Here is a 27,158-nt window from a genome sequence, read left to right as displayed (position 1 = left end):
AATGACTTGACCCGTGACCACCGAATTCTAACCAGGTCATCCTCTGGTTTCAAGAAGATATTTTGTGCCAAAATTTCCTGAATACATTCTTGAGATATTATGTCGACATAAAAAATAAAGTGCGGTTGAACAGACAAATCGATGATACTGTGTTTGACCTCCGGTTTTCGTTGCATCTGATGGGATTTTACACTCAAAATAACAACACCAGTTCATTCCAGGACATGGAGTTTATTTTACAACTGAGATTTAAAGAATGAATTCTGAATATTAAGGTTGACGATAAAACCTGGAAATCTATCGTTGGGTGAGAATTCTGTTTTACAATGTTATGTACAGCATGTATCAGTCATTTCATGTAAACCACATTGTGGGCCCTTCTTTTCACTGAAAACAGACATTGTGGCCCAACAATATTCTGTAGTTTCATACACCCTCCCCCCCTCCACATTTGCCTAGGAAATAACATTATAAAAATGCACACAGTACAAATAATGTTGAACTGTAAAGAGCAAGATATGCCAACATACATGTATACATACTTGCTGATTATTCATACAATAAGTTTTAAACTTCATTATTTTTTACAGCTGTAGCTTCACAATGATAAAATTGGTAGCTTACAAACACAAATACTGTACATGTTGAAACCACTGGGAAATTATATTTTACTAGGGAGAAAAAAATATTCTGAGCGTTTTTCAGAATTTCGGTGATTTAATGGCAAATATAAAACAAGGTTATAGTTCCCTGAATTGCCATATTGATCAAGGAAATACTCAAAAGGGTGATTTATTGTAATTTTTACCTCTACATTTCTTCATCAATTTACACTTCCTTTAAAGTGCTGGAATCATCTTCTCATTTTTCACATGGCTACTTTTCTAACCACACACCTTCATACAAATATTTATATCCGCAATTTGTCGAGCAGGGATGTCGGTTTTGCCAACATAGTTGAAATTTCATTAGACACAATATGCTCACTGTTTTACATTTAACATGCACAAGTCGTCTCATAAATAATATGGAAGTCATGTTGAAATATATTTATCTCAAAAAAAAAGAAAAAAAAAAGGAACAACTCCAAAACAGTGATCAAAATAAGAGCATGGTCCAGTTTTAAAACAACAGATGGACTTTTCCCAAAGGCTCAGATAAAATGCAGTGCATTGAGAAAGCAACAATCAGTCAGTGACTACATAGTGCCATGGCTGCTTACTAATTTGGTACCGAAAATTGTAATTTACAATATAACTTTAAGCCTCTGCAGTTCAAGGCCCTGTCATGTAGGCTAACGTAACTATAGTATGTGGTATTAAAGTTACTACGTTTTCTTCACAAATTCTTTGTGGTTACATTTCTCAACACAGTTGTGGCACTATCTATTTTGACAGATTGTGGCTTAAAGCTATAGTGCAACATTAATCTGTCATGCTTTCGACCTTATCTTCACTGTTTGTCAAACTCTTTCACAAAGATAAGATGGTCCTCTGGTGACTTTCCATGTGTTTTGCAAAGGTGCAATTTGATTGCATGTTTGCTCACAAATGTCCGATTGCACAGTTTGCACTGATACACTGAGCCAGCGTCTTCTTCTGCAAGTCCAGAGGGACTAAGAGTTTTGTCCTCTATTCTGTTGACTGCTTGTTGTTCTATTAAACTTATGGAAAGCTTTGAGAGATCATTCAGGGTAAACCCAAGGTGGGACTCCAAATGGTGGATGTAGGAAGAAGGAGTTCTGAACTGGGAAGCACAGTCACTGCACAAAAACAGAGGTTGGCCAGAGTCAATATTTTTCAGGAATTTTGTGCTCCCTGTCCGCTTTAACTGGTATTTTACATTGGCCAGCCAATGTGAGATAGTAGTCATGGACAGACCAGTGAATTTACAGATGTGGACCCGTTCCTGTGGTCCCAAATCACTAATCACAAACTTCCCATCAGGGGTCTCCTTAAGACTAGAGGCAAACTGGGCCTGGAGGATGAGGAGGTGCTGGGGATTCCAGTTCGACTGTCGACCTTTCCGTCTTTGGATGGGAGACAGCTCCTCCAAGGTGTCCTCAAAAGTACAACCGTCAAGGTCTGACTTTTCAGAAACAGTGGAAGGGGTAGTAGACTTTGGTGTCAAACGGCCTGTCAGATTTTTCACCATGTCAGAAATATCCATCAAAGCGTTCTCCCTTAGAGGTGGAGTTGAAGACTGTGAGAAATTCTTGAAGACTGTCTTGCTGTTAATCACTCTGTCATTGGTGCTCGGTGTAGAAATAGCCTTCGGTGTATTTCCATTGGAGTTTTTGGATTTTGTCAAGTCCATGGGCTGGTCATTATCATCATAGTTCTGACTGACAGGCTCTGCTGAGTTAGCCTGACCAGAGTTGCTGTTTATCTTATAAAGCATTGCAAATGGATCTGTGAAGGGGGTAGGGACCTTTGCAGCTTTACCCAAATGGTTGTTCATAATAGACTGCAGTGCACTGAGAGGGTTCACGAGTGGTTGCTCAGGTGAGTGATCCGTGATGATGCTCAAGTTGCTGCAGCCGTTGCTGATGGGTCTGTTTGGTGACTCAACCTCACTCTTAATGTGTGTCTCGGTCTCACTCTCTATCTGCTCCTCTTCTTTGCCTTTTGACTCATTCTGAGCATCAAGTGCAGCATTTGCCACCATCGTCGCAATGTTTTCTGGACTGGGTGAAGCCTGTTTGTCTTTAAAGTTTGACAAGGGAGACGTTGCTGTCCTGTATTTATTCTCCACAGGATTTTCCTCTTTTTCATTCTTCACGGAGGTTTTCCCTGTCACTTTCTCAACTAGCTCCTCCATTGCTAGAACATTGCTCTTGTGACTTGGAGGTGGAGAGGGGCTGTTTGGTGAATGTATAAGAGTGCCTAAATCAGAAGGCAGTACCTTGAAACTGTTGTTGCTGAACAAAGGTTGAACCTGTGCACTTGATGGCAAGGTAGACTTTAAGGACCCATGGAGCTGATAGGCAGCATGAATGCTAGGGTATCCACCCCAGGTGGGGGTGCCTGTTTGAGCCTTACTGATTGCACTTGAAACTGTATTCTCTAATGACTTAAGAATGTCCAAGCCCCCTTTAGGTGTCTCCTCCAAGTCTTCTTCTCTCAGATATTGGTAAGTTCTGGCCTTACCGCGTTTATGATTTTTTTCAGGTGGGTCTTCTTTTTCCTGTTTTATTTTTTTCTCAGGTTCTCTTTTTTCTAATTTCTCTTCCTCTACCTTTTCATCTTTCCTGTCTTCATCTTCTTCATCGTGGTTACTGGACTGTACTGGGGAGTCAGGTTGTGACTTGCCATTGGTTGCTGAGAGTCGTGTGGTAGTCGGCGGCAGAGGAATTGACTGAATTTTCTCTTCAACGATGGGATCAAAAACCAACTGCTTACCTTTTTTTGAGGCTGAATTAGTTACTTTCAGAAAGTGTCCTGTGACCATCATGTGGGCCGTCAGTTGTTGAAGGGTATCATGTGAGCTTCCACATTCCATACATTTGAGAATTTGTGCCTTTCGTGCCTCAAACTGCCATGTGTAACTGGCACCGTTTTGGTAACCATACCGATTGTTTGGAGTGACATAAGGATTGGCAACTTTTTGGTCTTTGGGTGATTCTCCTAGCAGTACACCAGATGAGACTGACTCTGGCGAACTTGGGGACATCACGTCTTGAAATGCTCTTTTTTTGGTTGGAGGTACCAGCTTGGAGGTTAGGGCTGGCATTGGTTCTTTTAGAGGCACTTTCTGATAGTGTTTTGTTTTGATCATGTGAACACTAAGGTCTTGCAAGGACTCAAAAGAGTGGCCACAGTACATGCATTTAAGAACTTTCTGGGCATCTTCTTTGCCCTCCATCTCCATGAGAGAACGTTTGCGAGGTTTGGACCACTTCTTGCTTCGATCATCCTCCGTATCCTTATTGTCATCACGGTAGTGACCAGTCTCGTTCATATGCACTGTCAGGCCAACCAAAGTGTCGTAGGCTGCGCTGCAGTCCTTGCACCTGAACTTGCTGGCACCTGTAAACACAGGACCATAGAGCTTATTGTTCTGCCTGTAAAGCTGCACAGTACTGAAAAGGCTTGGCTCTGGAAGGAGTTGGTATGGTGTATGCTGGAAGGTTTTGGCCAACGCTGCTTGGTGCCAGTCATAGGCTAATCCTCCTGTGTTGCCAGAACTCACACTGGTGCCACTGTTGCTGTTGCTTGACACTGTTCTAGTGACACTATTGCTGGTGTTAATGTTAGCTGTGACTGAAGCATTGCTAGCACTGCATCTGCTCTTCAAATGGATGTGACTGTTCAGAAATCCATTGCTGCCTTTGAGACTGCTACCATTGCCATTGCTAGCTGCATCATTGCTTCCTTGTTTACGTTTAAGCATGTCCAGAGCAATGCTTGACCAGGAGGCATCAGAGATCAGATTTGCATAGACGGCTTTCATTTGTGCCAGACTGTCTTGTAGTGAGAGACCATTGATGGACTCTGGGCTCTCCCCTTGCTTCTCCTTTACTTTGTCCTGATCATTGGCGGACATGGTCTTAAGGTCCGCCAGCTGATCACTGGTGGTGCTGAGTGGAGAGGCGTAACCAGCATCTGGATTAGTGCCATTGCTGAGAGGAGAGTTCTGGCAGCTGTAATGATCTATTGCCTCGTCATCGTCATTAAAAAGATAGTCTGCATCTTGACCATCCATGGAAAGCCCATCATCTTGCAGATGTTCCTCTTCCTCAGTCTTGTCCACCTTACAGTCATCCTCAGGTCCATAAGCTAGAAGATAAAAAAAGAGAGGAAGGGTGACATTAGATATATTTTTACCTACATTTTCAATAAGTTGGAATGTACAAATTATACATCTACCACCTTTACAATATGATGGTGGTATGTGCAGTGATCCTGAAATTTTTTTGTCAATAGTCCCTGCAGAGGACATGTGTTTGCAAAAATAAAGTGCAAACATCCATATCTTGACAATGACAGATGGTACTCTTCTCAGTTCTACGTAATAAAGCTATTGAACACAACAACTGAGCAAAGAAAGCGGAAATGAGCGACAGATTTTTTTTTTTCTGCACACGTAAAAAAACAAGCAAAAATTTTCAAATTACACAGACAGGAAGTTGTATGAGCAGACAGTTGCTATTAATCACATGGTGAGATTTGATGTTCGCAAGTGTATACTACCCCCCCAACCCCCCTAAAAAAAGAAAAAAAATCAGAAACAGCGGAAAATATCTCATTGATCACTGCACTAAAGATCCCTCTGATGTTTTACCGGCTGGTAACATGGAATGTACTGCATAGGCACAAACATTTCAGCGTATTCATCAAATATAAAACTTATTCCTCCATCAGCAAATTCAAGACAGTCACACAATCTACACACAGTATTTCATTATCCATTTAGCAGCTGTATAGCAACTAAAGATCTATTTTTGACTGTGATTTTCTCTCTTCATCCAACATGCCAAACATACTATGGATACACAAGTAAGAGATAGTGGAGATAGATGCCAGCCCCGTCATCTTGCCAAAGCCATGGTTGGCCAGAGTCAACTTGGCATCGGCTGTGGAAGTCCTCACAGCGTGATGCAAGAAAACGGCCAGTGGACACGACAAGCTGTGTTGTTACCGCCTGATGCTCCCCGAGTCCTCGCAGCTTCAATTGTGCCATTTCAGAAAAGAACAGGGAGATATTTATCCTTTCTATAGGAAATGGCTGCTCGTTCTGTACGATTTTGACTAAAATCTGCATTTATCATTCTTTTTAATCCCTGGATGACAGAAAGAGAGACAAAAGTGATAAATTACCGGCAATAATTATCTGACAATAGTGGAAGGATGAAAAGCAGATTGAGGGAGGAATATAACAAAGAAAGAGGGAGAAGGAAATCTAGAGGGTTAAATGTTCTAAGGCAGCTTCCCCCCCCAATCCATTCCTCCTAAGATCCTTGTCTGAGGTGCCAGAATCACTCTCCAGTGAGGAGGCAGATGTGCTGTCAGCTTCAAACAGCATGTAGCTCTCCATCCCATAATCTGAATGGACATAATACCTGATGTTTGTGAGGTGCCAGTTACTGTTGCCTGGGAAAAACTGGATGTCCAACAGCTGCAACTCTCTCTGCCTTCTATGTGTGAGAAGTGTATGTGTGTGTGTGTGTGTGTGCATTTGAGAGAAAGAGGGAGGGAATGTTGACCTTTCATTTTCCTGGTTTAACTACTCCCGTTCTGGGTTTTTCCCATTCACTGCAAGTTCTTCTTGCACGATTCACAAAGGCCGTAGAGAAATCACTCCCCAAATTAGACGATTTCCAACATTTGCCAATGCGGCTGCATTTGTTTTCCTTTCAACCTGTCGTGTCCCGCGAATCAAGATGCAGCCGAGTGCGCTGAAATAAATGCAAAAACCCCAACCTATTCAAAGTCAATGCGGTGAGTTGTTTAAGACAAAAGCGGCTTAGCTGACAAAGTGAGAGAAACCTGACAGCACGCATTCACACATGGAAAGCCAACCGGCGCTGGGATTGGAGTGTTTCCCTGCCACCGTCCGTATGTTGCCTTGACAGGCGTCAGTGTCAGCAATGTGTCAGTGTCAGCTAGAGGTGTCAGTGTCCAGGCAAACAAGCCCGAGAAGAGGTGGGAGGGGTAGGCAACAACAACAACAAACACAAGTCAGCCACCCTCCCAGCAACCCCCCCACCCCCCACACACACACACATACACACACACACACACACACACACACACACACACAACACTCCTTCCTTCACCATCTGTGTCAGAAAAGCTGCGGGTGCCACCGCCGGCTAATAAGGCAATCAGAGATGGAAAAGATGCTGACATGGCGGCTTTTGAGCATCACTCAGAACAAAAGAGGAAGAGGAGAGGGAGGGAGGGGGGAGAGAGAGAGAGAGAGGGATAGGGAGGGGATTAAAACGTGGGTGGAGGGGAGGAGAAGAGATGAGGGGGTGGGGGGTGAGGTGTCTGTTGTGGTTGTCAGTCAAAAACGTAAGCCCACTTTGTGCTGTCAGGGAGGATCGGGAGAAGAGGGGAAGTTTTGAAAAGAGAGGAGAAAAGATGTGTTTAGTCCAGCGATCAAGAGGTGTGTGTGTCCGTGTGTGTGTGTGTGTGTGTGTGTGTGTGTGTGTCCGTGTGTGTGTGTGTGTGTGTGTGTGTGTGTGCATCTCACGGAGGAAAAGAAACATGACAGTGAAACCAGTTAAACAACATCCAACAAACTACGTCCGAAACATCAGGAGAGAGGAGGCGTTGAAATCTGTGTGTGTGTGTGTGTGTGTGTGTGTGTGAGATGGTACTTGCATGTAAGGTATGTGTGTCTGATCTGATCACGTGTGTGTATGTCAAGTGTCACATGGTGTCAGGTGCATGTGGAGATGCAATGTGGCTGGCGGGGGAAAGCAAAGCCATCTGCGTCTGGAGAAGAGCCTGTCACTATTGTTGTGCCCAGAGTCCAGGATTTCCTGCTGCAGACAGGTGACACCACAGTGGGATACCCCCCCCCCACCCCTCTATTCTCTCTCTTACCCCACCCACCAAGTGTCCCTCTCTCTCCAACACACACACAAAAACAACCCAAAAACTACATCCTTCACACACACACTTCGCTTTTTTGTGTACATTTTTAGAATTGACAGGCTTCTGTCACATTGAGAAATGACATCATCGTCATACTGAGCTAATCAGAGGAGGAGTAAAGGCGGTCAAGGCGTTGCCATAGTAGGATTTGCACATTTGTTGTTCTTAGCGGAAAAATTTAAACTTGCAAACACAATTTAGTACGTTCTTTTTGTCGTAATATTTCCATCTTGAGCCGCTTCTAATGCATGGTCAATTCTCTTAAGCTATTTCATGTGTATCGAAAAATTGTTCTTGGGATCTTTAGGCAAACTAGTACACGACCCACAAAACAAACAAACCCTAAAAAAAAAACCTTAAAAGAGAGAATCAGAGTTTGATGTTAGATTGCGTTTTCACGATATTCCAGAAACGGTTTTATAATAGTGACAAATCCTGCAACCGTTGGTTGGAGTCAAGACGTTGAGTTTGGGTCTAACATGAAGCTGGGTGAGATAACTTCAGTCTGACACGGCACCGGTGGTAAACAACCTCAAACACACACACACACACATATAAACCACACTTTCCCCTCTAAACCTTCATTTATTCATGTTGTCTCACAGAAGAGGGCAATCCCAGCTCTCATTTATAGTGCTAATGTCCAATTCCGCCAGCTTTCACCCCTCTGATTTACCCCGCGTTGCCAGGCGCTGCCTTTGGAGCGGGGCGGCCGGCGAAGCCTCCCTCTCACCATTTATCGGCCCTTCAAAACAGGAGCCCTGGCATGGCAGTCTTATTTCTCTCCCCCGTTTCGCTTTGTCACCGGCCCCTCCATTCGCTGCCACTCACCTCTGATGGCTTTGGACAGGCCTGATCAGTGTGTGTCATTGACCTGTATGGCGCGTACGGGTGTGTGTGTGTGTGTGTGTGCGTCTTAGACGAGAGAAGGCTGTAAATAAAATGACATTATTATTTCCTCTGTCCTATCATGTAGAAAAGCCAATTATGGTAATGCTTAGTATGTCAGGCAATCTCTGTCCTTCCTCGCTCTTCTTCATTCTGGCTTTTTTCTTTTCTTTCTCTAGGATAGTCAGAGTTGTGGTTTCACAGAACCAGATGCTCACTTTGGACTTTGGATAATACACACCAGGGAAAACAGTGTCCTCTCAACCTGGGGACAACTAACGATAGCTTAGCTTAGCAACCAAAAAAAATCTCGTATTTTATAGGGAATTATAATGAGATACTTCCGCGCTCAAAAGTGCCCAGTATTTACTATTATAAATATAGATTATCTATTTTTTTACATTCTACATTTAGGTATCAGATGGAACTGATCGATTCATTGATTTGTGGCGCTGCTACCTCTCGGTGACATAGATAAGTGTTGCTATGCATAAGCAATAATTTTTTAACAGCCCAGACATATAAAAGCCAACCTAACAGCCCCCCCCCCCCACCATCATCCCAGCCCCTGCCCCTCCTTTTACCCACATGAACTAGCCCACCATATGGCACAATAGCTCTCGGGCTTCTAATAACTCGTCTCATAGAAATCCACCTTCTCGGCTTCCATGAGGGTTTCCGGGTCGGAGGAAACGTAACGGCCAGCGCTCTGCTCCTCATGCTGGTAGCTACATGTGCACATTATGGTTTACATTCTTCTCTATTACTGCAAATAGTTTGTGTACTTTGGATTCTTTCTAAAAAATACATTAAGCGTAATTACCTTTTTCCTAAAGTTTCGAGACAGTCCCAAGGGGCTTTCACATATGTTTCAAGTAATTTGCAATTACTTGAACTCATATTATGCTAATAGCCTTTTTAAATGGGTCACACAGGCAGCGCATTTTACCTCTGGCTAAGCTTCATTAGGCCACTAAGAGTACAGTGGCTATGAATCAGGCCAAATGATAGCTGCTCCTGCAATAGATTAAAAAAAAAAATGAAAGAAAGAAGCAAATATGGAGACCTGCAGCTATTTTTCCTCAACAAAATAATAATTCTCACTTCTTTCCGAAATTGCCTTTTTATCTTCTCCTTTATCTCTTTCATGCTTTTTTTGTTTTTTAGCCCATTTCTTCACATATCTCATGAGCTAGTTTTGACACGCCATGGTCCATAAATCACCTTTTTCCCTCAACTGTCAGTGCCTGCTTGTTCAGAGACGAAACAACAGCCATTAGATCATCGACGCCGCGGATTCCAGATTTCTCTGTTTCGCTTTTCCAGCCAAACTCCCCACACCCAGCTATCAGCCATCGCTCTAGCGCTGCACATACATTTCAAACCATCTGGTTTGTTTTCAGGCAAAGTACAGATAAAGCATTACTAATGCTAATTAAAGATGATGCGAAAGAGATCTACTCAACCGATGCCAAGCATTGATTCGACGTAGGTTGCATCAGACGGATGCCATTTGCCTTCCATATTCTTTTAGAACAAATATTGTTGCTTCTTTGCATCCCTTAGAAGCAGTGTTTGTGCCGCCCCTTGGACTGGAAACATCCGTTTCGTCTTGCGCGAATATCTTCATTTAAGTTGGCTGCCCATTCCTTGACAGGAAAAGGTTGTGTTTATATCAAAGAATGAATCTGAAAGCTAACACATCAACTAAATCTTTCCTTGTAGATGCCATCTATTGAATTCACCTGCATTTGCCCCTGACAGCGGAGCTTCCTCCGACTGAACAACAGCTGCTCCCATTGCTTAGCAACAACCAGTTGATGGATGACCCCAAAGATGGATAATTACCATAAATCACTATGGTTGTGTGGAGAATAGAAGCAGAAAATTGTGGTAGGCAAAAACAGGCCTTACTTGATCTTTGGTGAATTTGCTGAACTGTGTCATGAGTAGCTTTTCCGGATGGTGGGAACCGACTGGTAAAACCAAAATCCCAAGACTTTTGGAGTACTTATGAAGTGTATTTTGGACTCAATGAATGTAGGGTCATACTGAAATGTGATCAACTGACTCACAGGACAAAAACCTGTCCTGGAGTGACTAAAAAAACCCAAGAACCAAAGTGACCAGAGGAAGGAGGAAAGTAAACAGTGAATAATGAATGGGAGTGCAAACAGGAAGTGACTGAACGTGTATGTACAGTATATTTATGGAGTGTGTGAGTGTGACAGAGTGTGAGCAAGAGTGACGAAGGCAGATACGAGGGGAGGGAGTTAAGGAAAGGGCGAGAATAGAAAAGAAAAGAAAGAAAACGAGAGAGCGCAGGGCCAAGACGGGGTCACAACCTAACCGGTTCGGTCTGGCCAAGAGCGGTTGCACAATAAACCATCAATCAACCTTCTCCACGCTGTCAGACCTTCCTGCACTTCCATCCACTTTTGTGCACTTCCAAGGAGCAAAACAGAGAAAACGGAAAACTAGTTGAAAAAAGGGGACAAATAAACACAAATGCAGGTATAGCAGGAGCTAGTAGCTAACAGATTAGATAATAAAGTTATGTTTGGTACCAAATTGGACACCCCAAGAGCATTTAATCAGCCGATTAGACAATAATCTTATCTGATCCTTATCAAGCCGTCTTTAAGATGACTTGATAAGCCATGAACATGTCAAGACTAGTTCAGGTTACCACACAACCAGTTTATCGTGAGATCATTTAGTTATGAGGAACAAAATGGTCAGTTACTGAATAAAAATGAATCACTTATTTGATGTGAAACACACACACAACAACAATACAACAAAAACTTCTTGAGAAATTGTGTAATAGATTCGGGCGAACGTGACTTTGGATCGCTGACAGGTAAGTCATCAGACACTCACTGTCGTCTTTGGCCTCGCTAACAACTCTGAGGTGTGTGTGTGTTCATAAAAATAGATGTTGAACACCAGAAAGAAGCAAACTGAGTGTCTGACAATCACAAATCTCGAAGGCCGTTTTCGATGGTTTCAATTTGTTTGAAGAGTGAAGCGAGCTCTCTGCGCTAGCCGGACAAAATAAGTTAGCCCAGTTCGATGAACCATTGAGTCCTGGCTCTTTTAACCATTTATCTTTTGAGGTGAATGATGCAAACGTGGTTAATAAATTACAGCTTTCTTGGTTTTTGACCCAGTCAGAGGTCAGCGCTGTCAAGGCAGCTTCCTATTTGTCACCGCCGCAAATTCATTTCTCAAAGGTCATCGACGTTAAAACCGGACGCAGCGGGAAGAGAAATCTGCGTATTCACTTAGCCGCCCACAGCAGACGCGACTGAATGAAACAAGTTAACCGCAAAGCTTGTCATCTAAAAAAAAAAAGGTGAGTATTCTCGAACAGACGCACACTCCTCTGCAAAAGATCTTCACAAAGCGACCGAATACCAGATACGTAACACGTACAGAATAATGCGGAGGAGTTCCTCCCGAGCAGGACCTTGGAGACTTGACTCACATCCCTTTTCCCAACATAAACAAAGATAGACAAAGAAATCAGAACTGTAAAAACCATAAAGTCACTTCAGGGAAATTAATTAGAACCACATACCCTCCGTGCAGAAAGCTGCTCAGGACAATCAAATGTCCCTGAACATTTTAGTGCTTTTAAATGTGCATGTCACCGGGGAAATTCCAGCAATTGTGCGCCATCAAAACGGTTATCTTTTATGCATCGCCACATTTTGTTTTTCATTCTGCCCGCTCAAGTGATGACTTAGTGCCGACGTCTGGCGCTCCATTAAACAAAGTTGTACTGTTTCATTTCAACACTAGTTTAGGATTTAAAGCGTGATGAATCGCAAAGGGGCGTGACAAGAAAAAAAAATAGAACAAAAGCATAAGCTCTGTGCTTGTGAGGAGTTTTTACCCCCCCCACCCCCTGTTTTTTTTTTTTTTTCCTGATGACCATGGCAATAAAGTGACAAAAGAAGAAATGATAGGAAGGAGGAGGGATTAGAGGCTGCAGAGGGTCCCTGGAGAAAGTCAGTAAATTATGTACTGGGTTCTCAAAGTGGACCAGTATTAGTAGCCATTTCGGCCTAATTGTATCTGTGTGCGACTATGCATGCCTGTGTGTGTGTGTGTGTGTGTGTGTGTGTGTGCACAATGGCTATGAACAGCTTCACAGTCAGTGAGAGAGAGGCAGGAAGACAGGAAGCAATCCTTCAACGGAGCACAATATCAGACTGCAGACAGACAACTAACGGCTGGAAGGTTCTGGAAACCAGAGAAAAGCCTGCCTCCCTCACATTTCTGCTCCCAATGCCACCCCCACCACCCCCCCAAAGTGCCCTCCATCTAACACACACACACACACGCGCACGCACGCACGCACATAAACGGCACTATAACTCCATATCCGCAATCAATCTCCACTATGAAGACACATCCATCTTCAGTAATGTTAATGGGAGGGGTTTTTTTTTTTGAGGGTATGGTGGAGGGGGGGGGGGGGTTGGAAGGGGTGGAGGACAGGGGTAAAACAGAGGGTATGTGAATGCAGAGCTGACCTCAGAGCAGTGTGAGGTAATTCAGACTCTTTGTGTGTAATAAATACTCAGTAAATGAATAAACCCCCCCCCCAAGAATGGAGCTATGTGCACTTGTGCGTACATGTTAGTGTATTTGTCGGCGTCTCGGGAGGTCAGGTGTGTTAGCGTCGGTGTGTGTGTGTGTGTGCGTGTGTGCGTGTGTGTGTGTGGGAGGGAGACTGATGGCTGTCAGCTTGCATCTGGCAGAGAAAATAAATTAGGCTTATGAAGACAAATGAACAGGCGATGGAAAGAGTAAACGGGGGTGGAAGTGGGGGGGGGGGATCATGACAGAAAGAGAAGGAGGGAGAGAAGGAGGGAGGGGGCAGAGGAGGAGAAGGAGGACATAATGGAGGGGAAAAGAGGGATATTGTGAGTATGTGGTGGCATGGATATGAAAGAAAGAAGATGGAGATGGTCGTTGCCAAGTGAGAGTTCCTTTCGGGAGCCAGTGAACGTTCATTAAGGAGGACGGGCCTGAAACTGGCAACCGGAGAAGCTTTGGCTGAAGCTTCTCTGGCTGCAGGGGAAACTTTTATGTGGGTGTGTGTTTGTAAGGCCGATGCCAGCATGCAAAAGAAATTTTTTTTTTTAAACATATATTTTCTGGACTATAAGGCGCACCTAAAAAGCCTAAAATTTTCTCAAAAAACTGACCGTGCGCCTTATAGTCCAGTGCGCCTTATACAAGCAAAACCTTGGTTTTCGAACGCTTTAGACATCGAACAAATCGGAATTTGACCAAAAACTCTGGAATTTTTTTTGTCTTAGAAGTCAGAACAAAATTTGGAAGTCAAACAGCGACACAAACGCCTTTTTCTCGCCGCCAAGCGCGAGAAAAAGGCGAGAAAAAGTTGAGAGAAAACGTGACGGTAAAGTCACGTTTATTTTAGTTTATTCAAAAATTTTTCCCCTTAATTTGCGTTCCATTGCCTACGGTACGAGTTACTGTCCCGTAAACTTCTGTCCAAAAGACGACGGTAACTCGTACCTCAGGCTAACCTGATTACGTCCATGTTTTTTCTTTCCTTTACTTTCTCGTGTTTGCTTCTTTTACATTTCTTTGATATGTTTCATTACTATACAATTTGATAAATAAATGACATTATGAAATAACATATGTTGAAAAAAGGTCGTTTTCTAGCGTCTTGGAACGGATTAAGACCATTTACATTACTTGTAATGAGGAAAATGTATTTGGAATTCAAACAAATCGCTATTGAACAGCCTTACGGAACGGATTGTGGTCAGAAACCGAGGTTTGCCTGCACACGGAACAAGTTTTAGTAAAGGCCGTTCTTCAAAGGTGCGCCTTATAGCCCAGTGCGCCTTATATTGCGGAAAATACTGTATATATAATACATTCCTCCAGCTGAGGCTGCTCATCTCGCATGCATGCATCCGTCGTCCTTCGTATCTTTCGGCGGCGGCGCCTCTCGCCGGGTGTTTCCTCAGCTTGTGTGTCGGCGCCGGCGCGTATCCATGTGTGTTCTATCTCTGCAGATTTGTCAGTGTCGATCCCATGACACACTCCTCCCCCCCCCGTCCCCCCCCCCCCACCCTCGCCGTGAGTGGAGCGCGCGGAGGCTCTCGGGGGGCTTTGTCACGCGGCGGGTCTGTTCTTTTCCTCAGGCCTGGCGCCTCCGGTTTGATAAATGACACGTGTCATTCTGTCAGCCCCTGCCATCCGGGCTGGGAGGCCCCTGTGCTGATGTATGGTCGCCGGGGCTAAAGGAAATCGGAGTGTTTTGGCAGCGCCCTGAGAACACGGCCTCTTATAAGGGGGGGGGGGTGTAACGACGTTGTGTATGTGTGTTTGCGCCTGTCTGCGATACTGAGTGCATGTTTAATTGTGTGTGTGTGTGTGTGTGTGTGTGTGTGTGTGTGTGTGTGTGCCTATTAGCGAATGTCTGTGTCTCCCAGAGTGACTGTGTGTGTGTGTGTGTGTGTGTGTGTGTGTGTGTGTATGTTCTAAACCTGTCAAGCAGACGGGCAGAGGGAGACAAATCATCGTCACGGCCGCCCCAGCTGTTCCCCAAATTTGGTGTGAGGAGCAGAGCGAAGGGGTGGGGGGGTGGGGGTTTGGTGGGGGGGGGGGGGGGGCGGGGGGGAGAAATCCTGCCGTTTGAGTTTTAAATGGGTGATGCTTCCCAGAAACGGGAATGAGTGAGAGGACAAGTGAACACACACACACACACACACACACACACACACACACACACACACACACACACACACACACACAAACTCAAGACGCTGGAATAGGAATCAGGCCAATCACAGACGGGATTTATATTCCCAGAAAACAAACACACATGTTTCAAACATGAACACAAACTCGGGAACAGAATTTAAAAAAAAAATTTTTTTTTCCTCGCGGGCTTAAAATTAATAACTAATCCATTAAACCCCCCCCCCCACCACCATCACCACCATCACCCGCCCCCACCCGGTGAATCCTATCCTCATGGCCGTGCGTGAACATTCCCCCGGCGGAGGACGGTCCCACCTGGACGATGTGAACTCTGTTTGACCCCCATGTGATTGGGCGCCGGCCGATCGCCCCCCCCCCACCCCCCCAATCCCCCTCCATTCTCTCCCACGGAAAAGAAGCAGGAGAAGGGGAAAAAAACAGCGTCATTAAGCTGTGAGTGATGAGTGGCAGCCATGGGTGACATCCCTCCCCCCTCTCTTTCTGCCCCCCCCCCCCCCCCACCCCACCATCCCAGCGCTTCCTCTCTCTCTCACTTCCTTCACCTCTCCCTCCATCCCTCAGCCCCTCCAGTCATTTCTCTTTCACTCCTCTGTTGCTTCGCCTCCTCTTTTTCCACTCCCTCATACCCATACACCCCCCCCCCCACCCTCGCTCTTTCTCCCCCAGTTCTTTCTTGTCTGCTGTCACTCTCTTTTTTTCACCTCTTTATGCCCCCTCCTCGCACACAATAGTTGCCTCGCTATGTCCCGTCTAGCTCGCTTGCCCCGGTCAGGCAGACACTCAGCTCCTCCATACATAATAGATCCCAAATATCAAGGGGAGGGGAGTGGCGGGGGTGGGGGGGTGGCAGCGTTTATACCCCTCCAGGACTGTGCCATCAGCACTCCTTCCACAGTAGCTCCTCTGTCAGGCAAATGCCAGACCGTACAGTTAAAATAGTTTTACGACTCCGACGAGTGTGGAAGATCTGCCCCATAGTTGGGTTTTTGTTACGCTAAGCAAAACGTATTTTGGGAAAAACGTGATCGATCGATCGATCTCTGATCTTCACATCCCGAGTGAAGATCTATCGATTAAATGCCCTTCGTTGCCTTGATCTTGTTTAGTTTGATCAAGTTTGACTAAAACCAATCACTGACAGGATGTTCCGCAAAAAGGAAACAGGAAGTTAAGAATGTCTGGTTCTTCTTCTGAAATATAATAAATATAGATTTATTAGTTATTTTTACGACCGATTTAATACCAATCGTTTTGTAACAGAGTTGAATGAATGGTAAATATTCTCTACTTCCTGTTTCTAATTCTGTTTGGGTTTAGATTTCATTACGATCGCCGTTGCGATATAATTGGTACAATTACTGATCGTATAAATAATGGTAAACCAAGACGTGAAGAGATTTGCAGCCCTACTAGACGTCACGATTGGTCAGGAAGCCTAAAGTATCTCTCCTGAAAATTGAAAAATGACATTTTTAGCTGATGGTTGCGGTCCGGGTCTAAATATTGTTGCTGAGTCATCACTTCCGACTCTTCAGTTCAGTTTGCCATAACTTTCTCTCGGCTCATTTTCCCTTCCTGAAATTTGACAGAAGTTACAGTTAAACCATGAGACGAGGTAGAAAAGGAATGAGGTGGCAAACGATGGAGATGGGGGCAGGGGAGCACAAAAAAAAAAAAGATTAGTCAGGTCAGGAAGAAGGACGTCCCACTCACCTTGAAATGACTCATTCGCGTTTGGAATGTGGCCAATGGTGGAGTTTGAATGTAAGGCTGGACAGATTCTTCATATGGTGCAAGAATTCAACGGTATTACAGATACATTACAGAGACCTTCAAAAAGATTAAAAACAGGGAGCAAAGTGCTAAGTAGGACAGGAGGAACGAGCAAATGAAACTAAATGGACATAAATGGATTAGCGAGGCGGGATTCAGAGGCGTTTAAGGGACAGAAATGAGTCACATATTCAACAAAAACCTCAAAGGTGGAAAGACATTTATTCTGGTCTACAATAAAAAAAAAAATTAAAGTTAAAGCTACGGTGGATTGAAATTTATTAAAATGATCCTGTCACGGTTTGGTGTTTGTGCCATGATGCTCTGCTGTGCTGGGGTGGGGCAGGAGGAGAGGCCCAACTTTGGGGCGGAGTCTCGTCTCAGCACCTGTGCCTCATCTCGGCACCTGTGCCTGATGAGGCTGATTAGCCTGAGGCTTCTTAAGCCGGGTTGGCCTTTGGTTTGGTGCCAGATTGTTTTGTACCCTTGCCCACAAGTAGTTTGTTGGACTTCGAGAGTTTTTCTTGTGTTTCCTGTTATTTTGCTGTTTCGGTGAAACTACGAATGAAAGCTCCTCCACTGGTGTTCTGTACACGGGTCCCAACCCTGTCCGTGACAGATCCAGCTTTTTAAATAGAAAACCATGAACAGAAACTGTTTAAAAGACACTTATTCTTGCTAATGTTCAACATACTACAAGATTGATCCCAGTTAGATGTCTATACAGTGCAATACTGATATATTTAGCTTAGCATAAAGACCTGGTTAGCCTGGCTCTATTTGGTGGAGATAACGATCCAATAAATATCAGCTATCAATCTCTGATTCCTGATTATTTCGATCAGCATCGAGACATTTCTATGTCGATATACTGAACCAAAAGACTCTTGAAGAGATACAACTGCTTTAGAAGTACGTTCTTTATGTACTCTCACTGCACTGCTTTGCTGCTACTGCATCATTTGTAGTTTTGGAAGTCGGCTTGACGTCACATGACGAGGAACGGAAGTATACTTTTCTGACTCGTCGATGATAATTCGGCTCAGTCAGGACAAACCCCAAACCCTCGTGAAACCAGTCGAGGCAGAAGCCTCATTCGCAGATTTATCACCGCCAGTAATGGCCTTTAGCAGCGTCTAGTGAAGACAAAGATAAAGTAAATGAGATGATGACGGACTCTGCTTAAATTACTGACACCGTTCCATCATTATTTATATTAGCAGCTGCAGTGAAGCCATAAAAGTGTCTGAATTTGAACACGGACTCACCGACGTAGTACAAACCAAACACTCGGTAGCTTAGCGGTAAACACAGAGGACAAGGCTGCATTGAGTCTTGATGTGGACTATCTTGCAGACATTACTTAGTTACCTTGCCTCGTCAGCCTCTACCGGAGAGGACAGGACTAGAGATAAACAAGTAAACAAGAGTCAACAGACACAAACAGAGAGGTGATCAGGTAGACGGGGGGTGAGACGGACAGACAGATGACGGGGGGTCGTGTGACTGACGAAAGAGACGGACTCCTGCTGTTCTCTTGGAGACAGACGACTTAACGGGACAGAGTCGAGCTTATACTCCCCCCCCCCCCCTGCAGGGACTGCCCCAGTCTGAGACAACACTGTGGGCTCAGGAAAGATTTGTGGGGGGAATTTTTTTTCGGGGAGGGTGGGGTGGGTAGTGGCATCCCGAGACAATATGTCCTCTCTCTGCCCGTCCGTTCGACCACTGTGAAGTGATTACTTTATGTATTCCCCCCCACCCCCAAGCAAATTGTGGTGAATGAGTTTCTTTTGAATGACACGTTCAAACAAAACCGGACAACAAAAATCCTCTTTGATTGCCTCCCTTTTGCTTTGTGATTTATGGACAACAGTGTGCTTTATGGTTTATGGAAATGGCTCTTGGAAACTATGTGACAGTCATGTGTTTAGACTTCAAAGAAGATGGTACAAAACTGAATTTCTCTGTGACCTTTTCGGATTTCTTGCATCTCCAAAAAAATGTGACTACAAGATGTCGCTAGCATCGGGCTACCGAACAAACACTGTGCTTCTTGAAATATGAGAGCAAGGCCATTGGGCCTGAAAGGGTATTACTCTCCTTTTCAGACATGGAGTTCATGTTCTTGTAACCAGTTCACTGACTCTTGAGCATCCGGTGAGAGAGTCGATGGATGAAGGCAAGAGACGGGCCGGGAAGATGAAAGAAAATATGAGCGGGGTAGAAGAGAATTGAGTCGGTAAGATAGAGATTGATGACAGATAGGAAGATGAGAAAAGGCTTACAGGGGGGGAGGGAGATGGGGGAGTAATCCCAAAAAACAAGGAGAACGAGGGAGTGGGTAGAGATAAAGATGAAGAGGTGAGGCAGGGGGGGAGAGGGATGGTACTACAACAGGCTGCAGTATGACCTTCCCCCGGTGTGTTTTTTCAAGGACACAATGTCATCTAACTGTTTCCGCTCCCAGGTGGCTTATCTGCAGTAAACTAGCGTCCAAAAAAAAAAAAAAAAATTATATTCATTGCTTCTCAACCCACCTTATCGGTTAAACAAACGCTCCTCTGGAGGGAAATATCCACACCTGACTTTTGTTCACTTGCATCGACCGTTGTTCAGCTATGCTGAGGTTAGCTTTTATCTGTGTGATATAAGCAACTTCCTCTACGTACGACGGTTGTGGTAACGGCGAAAAGAATGCTACCACAAGCTGCTGCTCAGTTTTGGAAATGTGAATTAAAATGTGGTCTACCATTGCATATCATGGTGGTGGAGTAGGGCAGCAATTTACCCTCATAGCCAGGAGGTCTTGGGTCCAAACACACCTTGACTTTTTGGGACTTCTCCCTGAATGTTCTCCCCATATCCATCCGCAGAGTCTGGCTTCCTCTCTCCACCGAAAACAAGCAGTACTCTACATTCACCACAGGTCTTAGCGGGATTGGTTGTGACTCCTTTTTAGATGACCCTGTGACGACCTGGCAACTCATCCAGGGTGTACCCTGCCTGTAGTTCAGAATCAGTCCAACCCTGACAAGTCATTACAGAAAATTAATGACTGAAAAATCAGCTCTCACCATGACTTCAAGGACTGATAGGAAGGAAATGCCTTTCATTTAGTGTATTTAAGGATAAATTATATCCATTTGGTACCGAAGAGGGCGTGAGTGTTGGTGGAAGGATCTACACCAAAGGCACATGTAATCAGCAGCTAATAGCAGCATGGCAGGAGTCGCCGCCCCGCCGTAAATCAATGGGCAAAATAATTGCAAGTATACCGGTTATCGATCACCTTGCCCACCATGCTCTCGTGTTCCGCGCCGTCCACTGCTAAGCGCTAAAGCAGTGACAAGGGTAAAGTGTTATTTCTCAAAAAGACACGGAGACAGACGGCCGGGCGAGGAAAAAAAAGAAGGGACTACAGGGCTTGGGCAGTAATTCTTAATTGACACCTGTCTGAGCGATGGCGGCAGTCACAGCTGCAGCAGGAGAAGGTCTACCCAAGTCCTGTCCATCTGTCACTTTTAATACCTCTTCTTCACAGTCTCTCTTTCCCTCCTTCTGTTGTCGTCTTCCCTTCGTCTACACCCTCTCGTCACCAAACCCTAACCCTCTCTTCGCCCAGATGTCTGGGGCCCCAAAGGGCCGGCTAACGGACGCGACTCGACTCCAGGGCCAAGTCGTACGACAAGATGTTCCTCTCGCAGCGTTTTCCCCCTCCCCATCCTTTTTAACCAGCTGAGCTCTTGACTCGAGTACCTGCAGCATAACGCCAACAAGAGATCCAATAAAAAACAAACAGTGGGAGTAAATTAAAGCTCCACCTGCTTCGCCGTGTCGCTAGCAGGACGACGGCAAACAAGCGCCACCACCGGTTGAAGTTCCCGATTTCTAGCACTACCACAAAAAAAAATTACCCTGACTCTTGCCCGGTCTCTTCAGCGTCGGGCAAAGATAATCAGAGCAGAGGCTTCAGTCTGGATTACAGAGCATCAATCACAAACACTGAAGTTAACATTACCCCCGGAACCGGTAACTAAAAATATGACATGCACTTACGTTCACGTACTTAGATGAAGCAGAAATAGAAGACAGCTGTGTATACAAAAAACATGAGAAAGCAACGAGACACACACATAAAACACACTCCAGACTGGAGGTGGTCTCGACGGGGCCTCCCATGAGGACACACTGACCTCCCATTGGACTCCAGACCTCCCGTCTTTGGGACTTAAATCATGACTTGCAATTTTTTTCTTCCTCTTTCTTCTCAGAATTTTTCTCTCCACCCCTCCCCCCCATTAATTTCCATTGTCTTTCTTTGTAGGATTCATGAATTATTGGAGATGCTGTCAGTCCTGAAACAGCACACGCTGGTCCAATAACTGGACTTTGCTATTCATGTTAAACCTCGACAGGAAGCTCCACAGACGAGTCCGTCGTCAGAGAAATAACCGTTAAATAACTGATAATCAAACATTTACGGTGGTAAAACAGAAAAATAACAGACAATATAGAATAACAACAAAGAAGATAATTCCAGAGTGGGAAAAAGTCAAGGAATCCATATATTTCCAATGGATACAAGGATAAATGTGTATGTAGGAGACAATCAATATAACTGTAACCTCAGGCAGTGATTTCACCTTCTCCTCTCGACCAATCAGCAGCTCTTCTCTATCAGGAAGGAAAAGTTTCCCAATAAAGTGTGTCTGATTTCCAATAATCATCAAGAGGTGTCCCAGACCCTACAAGGACGTTCATAGCAATGATTTAATTCCTGATGTTACCTCCACCCGTCTGTAGGTGCGTTTGTTTATCCGTCTGTTTGCAGGATTATTGGAAAAAGGAAAGTAATCTTCTCTCTGGATTGGAATTACCTTAAAATATTCCATACTGTGTAAGGAACTATAGATTGTCACTTTAATTTAAAATATATATGGAGTTGAGTGTAAAATACAATGTTTTGAGAAATAAAAGATTATATGTGATCAGACTACTTCTGTTTGTCTATTATTTTTTTATTATAAGATCTAGTTCTGCCTTCGATGGAGGTCTCCCCTCTCTACTTAAAGCCATTCTGTTTATCCGTCTTATTATTTCGCATCCCCACTGTTCATTGTCGCTTTTGTTGTGCAGCTGTTTTGCGTTCAAGTCAAAATAGTTCGGCGAATGGAAAACAGACACGCCACAAATTCACAGACGAGAAACACAATGCAGGATGCATTTAAGGGCGAGGATGCTCACGAGTTTCGTTCCCATCAGAACGACCTTGTTTCCCTTAGCTCTTTGTCATGGCTCCTTGGTGTTGTGCCTGAGTGAAAACCCAGATTTTCCTGCTTCCTCTGAACCTAATTAAGCCCGGGGATAGTCTTACTTCGCGGCCCGCTGAATGCCTTTACATCGTCAACCCTGCTGGCGAGCCTAATTCCCACGTATTTTCAATCCGACCCCTCTCTTTTTCCGTAAGAGCAGTCATCGATCTTCATTTGTCACTTAACCTCCACCAAGATGAGGACAAAGAGTATTAGTTGTGCGGGTGTGCAGTATTAGTGTGAGTCTTTGATTTCCTGGAGGCCCCCACTGGCTCCGACACCACATGCAAATGAAGCCGCGTGCGTAGCGGAGCGTTGGGGATGGCAAACACATCCACTGACTCCTTCAGTCAATGTCACCTGTTAATGACACTTTGCATATGCCGCCTTATCGCGCGATCTGAGTGTTTCGCACACGGGCGGGTTGGAACGCCTCATTTTTTGCTCGTGCGAGCCCACACACACACACACACACATCCCGACACAAGGTTTGCATCTCCAGACAAGACGTTTTACTTCAAATCACTTTATTTATTTATTTTTTGCTCTTGTCGCAGCTTCGACTCCCGACAAATGTCATTAAACGTCGCGCCGGAAGCCTCCTGATAAAACCAACTTTTCCAAGGTGTTGCCGTCTCGTCTGACGGGTGCCACCAGGTGCATATCAGCGGAGACTAAACGCAAAACAAACAACCAAATATATGTCGATACTTTTTCCGCTTGGTGCTGACGAGCTAAAAGCAACGAAATGGAATCCTTCACTGGTTTTCCACGCCTTCCCCTGCCCTATTAAAACCTACCTGCGATGCGCCGCCGCAAACAACCCAACTTGTAACCTCATTACGGGGGTTGTTTGTGTCCGGCGCGGCGTTGGCTTCCCATTTGTCACGCTGCGAGCAACCTCTGCTTGTTGACTCTACGCCGGAGCGGTGGAACAGTTGAGGGGGGGGGTTGCGTCTACCAGAGGTGGCGAGCACCAACTTGATTATATCAAGGCAGCTTGTGGGCTTGACACCTTGCTGAATTTGTAAGCATTAATCGGTGGGGCCCTGTCACTGATCCATCAGCTACCTGGATAATTAGGAACCGCGGCTAACGACGCCATCGGGAAGAGGAAAATCTCGACTTCTCCCCTACCAACACCCCCACACACACACACCCCCACCATACTAAAGTCATAATTAAGAGACGCCTTTTGCATCCAGGCACAACAAAGTCTGTTTAGACGCGTGTCGATGTTGGACGTCGTTGGGGCGGCGCCGCCGCCGCCGCGCGTTCACAACCCGGACGTGTTTGCAGGGGCGCTTTAATTAAATGTGTGCTGAGCTCAGCTATACGGACAGATCATTAAAAAAAAAAACCCCCCGCAGCTCTGAAGTTCATTTATTGGAGACACTGAATCATACAGAAATTAACGGCATCTTTCACCGGAAACCTGAGCGCCTGATTTATGTTCGCGTTGCTTAACTTTTTAATTAGTGGCGTCCGGAATCAGCCGGTCGCCCAACGCTTCTGTCAAGATGGCAGACAAAAAGGTGAACTAATTACCATCTCACCGCCATGGAGGAACGTGTTTCCGCACGTCCAGCGGCGTGGCACTTCCTGTCGCTTCACGACCTCCACCGATTCTCCCTGCTGTCAGAACAGAATCTCGTTTCTCTCAAAGTTTACCAAACCCCTCCCCGACACAGCCCAACGACACACAACATAAGATCACACACACACATACACACACACATACGTTTTATCCCTGTGTGGGTGGCTCCGCCTCTTCCTCTCTTTTTTTTTTAATGTCATATAAGGTAATAATAATATTTATTTTTCTTTTTTCTCGCAGCTCAACCTCTTTAACTCCCACGGAATAAATTTCAGTCGACGCCACAGTGTAATCACGGCCGACATGTTGAATGATTAATTGACAGATTCATTACTTAGTGTGACAGTGTTTGATTTAAGATATCGGGACTGGCTAACTAAAAGCAAGATTAGACGTGAAGCAATCCCATTCATTTCCCACCAGATCAAAAAGTGTGACCTCGGTGTCAGAGGATTTTTGTAGTTCTTCTATAATACTTTACCATCACTACTTCCTGCTGTTGCTACATGCTAATGCTACCTCTGCAGTCAAGTCGTTTATAATACTTCATCTAGAAGCTCCTAAATTCCTCAAAATTGCAAAATATGTTTGAGCAACAATCCCAAAATAAATAAATAAATAAATAAATAAATTATAAAAGCTACTCAGCATCCTTTGGTCAAAAAAAAAAAAGTAGAAATGGAGATTTTTAACAAATAATCGTGTAAAAAAAAAAAAGAAAAAAAAAAGTTGTTGGCTTTGCAAACGTGCATCACTTTGCACATGAGGTTTAAAACTTCTAACAGGGGACAAAACAAAAAGTCCTGTTGGTGCTTCTGCCTCCTCCTCCCGCATCATCATCATCATCATCATCATCATCATTTCCAACATGATTACTCGGTATTACTGCAGTTGTTTGCCTTTCATTTATTACTTGAGGTCCTGTGAGAAATACCTCCACCACACCACCCCGCCGCACTTCAGCGCGAGGACAAAAACAAGTGAAAATGACGACAGATGACTGCAGCAAAAAAAAAAAAAAAAAAAGAGTCTCTGCTGCTCAAATTGCACGGCGCTGAACTCAACTGCCAAAACTAACAGATGCAGTAATGTGGTTCCAAATGAAAGAACACTGATGTATTGTCACTGGTCATAAACTAGATAGGGTACAGCGCCATTACGGGGTCTAAAATCATCACTGTGACTGATGAAACAGAGCCCATTTGAAATGGCATACAAAGAGCCATTGAAGCATCTCTCTCTCTCTCTCTCTGAGGAGCAACATTTTGTTTTAGTGCGACTTGACAAATCGAGGTTGCGGAAATATCCGGTAATGCATTGTAAAAATAGCCTCGCATTTATAGTTGTATACACCATTTCACAGAGGAGGAGGCACTCACACAAACGTATATACACACACACACACACACACAGGCCTATCAGAAGTGTTAAAGTTTGTGTGTTGACCATATGTCACGCACTGGAAACAATGCACAGACAAAGCCCTGCCAAGCTGGGATTGAACATTTAGAGCTTTGGTGATGCATTTGTGTGTCACACAAACGACAATTGCATCAATAATCAGAGAGCCGGGGGAGGGGGTTGGTGGTGGTGGTGGTGGTGGTGGGGATCCGGACCCGGGGGTGGGGGGGTGGGGTGGGGTGGTGGTGGGGTGGCGTCACTTCAGAGGCCGCAAAACAGGAAAAGCAACATCTTTTTTGATTAGAAACAAAACTTTTTCCTGGATTGCCAACAACAATAAAAAAAAAAAGTAAAAAAAAAGAAAGAATAAAAAGGAACTGATGCTGTTCATTTTCACGGTTTGGCTCTTCAAACACATTTCTCTCTATCCATCACTAAAGCCTTGTGTCAATTAGAAATTACAGCCCCCACCGAGTTCAAAGTCTTCCTGTCACAACCTTGATTAAGTCTGCTTAACCTCACATTTCCAGCGCCTGCTTAACATTCTACAGCTGTTTTATTCCACTCTGGTCATTACTGCGCCAACTTCAAAGCCTTTTTCTCCCACCAATCAACCAACCAACCAACCAACCAACCAACCAACCCCCCCACAGCATCATCTGAAAACGCACGTCAATCACAAACATCACCTTAGGGACATCAAATGGATGCGGGTCTCTCCCGGTGTCTGGTCGACTCAACGGAAACACGGACTTGTCAAAAACACAACAGCACACAGGAAGTGGAGGCGGAAACGGAATGTTTTTTCGAGTAGATGTGCAATTATTTACTTTTGCTGAAGCACCTCCCACCCAAAAATACTTGAGTCAGCATTTTGACGCATGCATACTTAAATAATCATCTTATTATTATCATTAACAGAATGCTAATTGGCTGGTTTAGAGTAAAACAGAAAGTTGTCTCCTCTTATTGTTGCACAAACTTTACCATTATTTCCACTTCCTGAAGGTGATCAAAGAGGTCAGGTCAAAACATTGACCATTAGACACACCCCCCCCTCCCCAAGCAGAGTTTAAGGACTATTTCCATCCGTGTTCTCCCCCCACCCTCCCGGGTATTAATCTCAAAGTATTTACCCCGCTTTGAGAACTTTTCTTTCAATTTGTCTCTTCTTTGCTCCGTGGCGGGGGCAAAAAAAAAAGTTCTTTTGGAAGAGAAAGAGGTGGTGTGTGTGTGTGTGTGTGTGTGTGTGGGGGGGGGGGTCCATGTGCCGGGCGCATGCGTGTCTCCATGGTGAATGATTTACTGATGTTGATCAGGAATGAATAGATCAAAGGCAGTGGCGTGACAGGCGATCAATCAAGCATCAAATCGAGGATGGCAAAAAAACCCGGAGCGGAGCGGGGGCTGGAAACACCCCCCCCCCCCCCAAACACACACACACACACACACACACACACACACACACACACACACACACACACACACATGCGCGTCACAGGCGCATGGATCAGATAAGACGCGCTTTGTTTGGAGAAGTTAGAAGGCAGGGAAACCTGTGTGTGTGTGTGTGTGTGTGTGTGTGTGTGTGTGTGTGTGTGTGTGTGTGTGTGTGTGTGTGTGTGTGTCCTCTCCCGTGGGGGGAGAGGGGGGGCCTTACCTGCTGACCGCCGCGGTGCTTGCTGCTTTCTCCTCGGCATGCTGCTGGAAGACTTTCCGCTGGACTTTTCATGCAGAGATCAGAATAACGGGACGCGCTGGGGGGAGGAAACCGGTGCAACGGAACTGGGAGGGGGTCGG

The 27,158-nt window shown here is 44.9% G+C and overlaps 1 protein-coding gene across 1 annotated transcript; it reads right to left on the bottom strand.

The window, feature by feature from the left end:
* Window positions 1-229: 229 nt before the first annotated feature.
* Window positions 230-27,158, bottom strand: LOC137607271 (teashirt homolog 1-like). The gene is made up of 2 exons (XM_068332919.1): window positions 27,019-27,158; window positions 230-4,778 (listed from the first exon to the last, which is right to left on the bottom strand). Exons 1-2 carry the CDS (start codon window positions 27,056-27,058, stop codon window positions 1,453-1,455), a joined length of 3,366 nt encoding a protein of 1,121 aa, XP_068189020.1. The 5' UTR covers window positions 27,059-27,158; the 3' UTR covers window positions 230-1,452.

Source organism: Antennarius striatus, chromosome 14, assembly GCF_040054535.1.
Source record: "Antennarius striatus isolate MH-2024 chromosome 14, ASM4005453v1, whole genome shotgun sequence".
Classification (NCBI taxonomy): domain Eukaryota; kingdom Metazoa; phylum Chordata; class Actinopteri; order Lophiiformes; family Antennariidae; genus Antennarius; species Antennarius striatus.
Note: the sequence above shows the minus strand (reverse complement) of the source record. Positions and strands in the feature narration are given on the sequence as shown.

Coding starts and splice junctions, on each gene's coding strand:
- LOC137607271 (XM_068332919.1), bottom strand. CDS start 27,058: ATGCCGAGGAGAAAGCAGCAAGCACCGCGGCGGTCAGCAG. Junction 4,779..27,018: donor AGCACCGCGGCGGTCAGCAG/GTAAGGCCCCCC, acceptor TTTATCTTCTAG/CTTATGGACCTGAGGATGAC.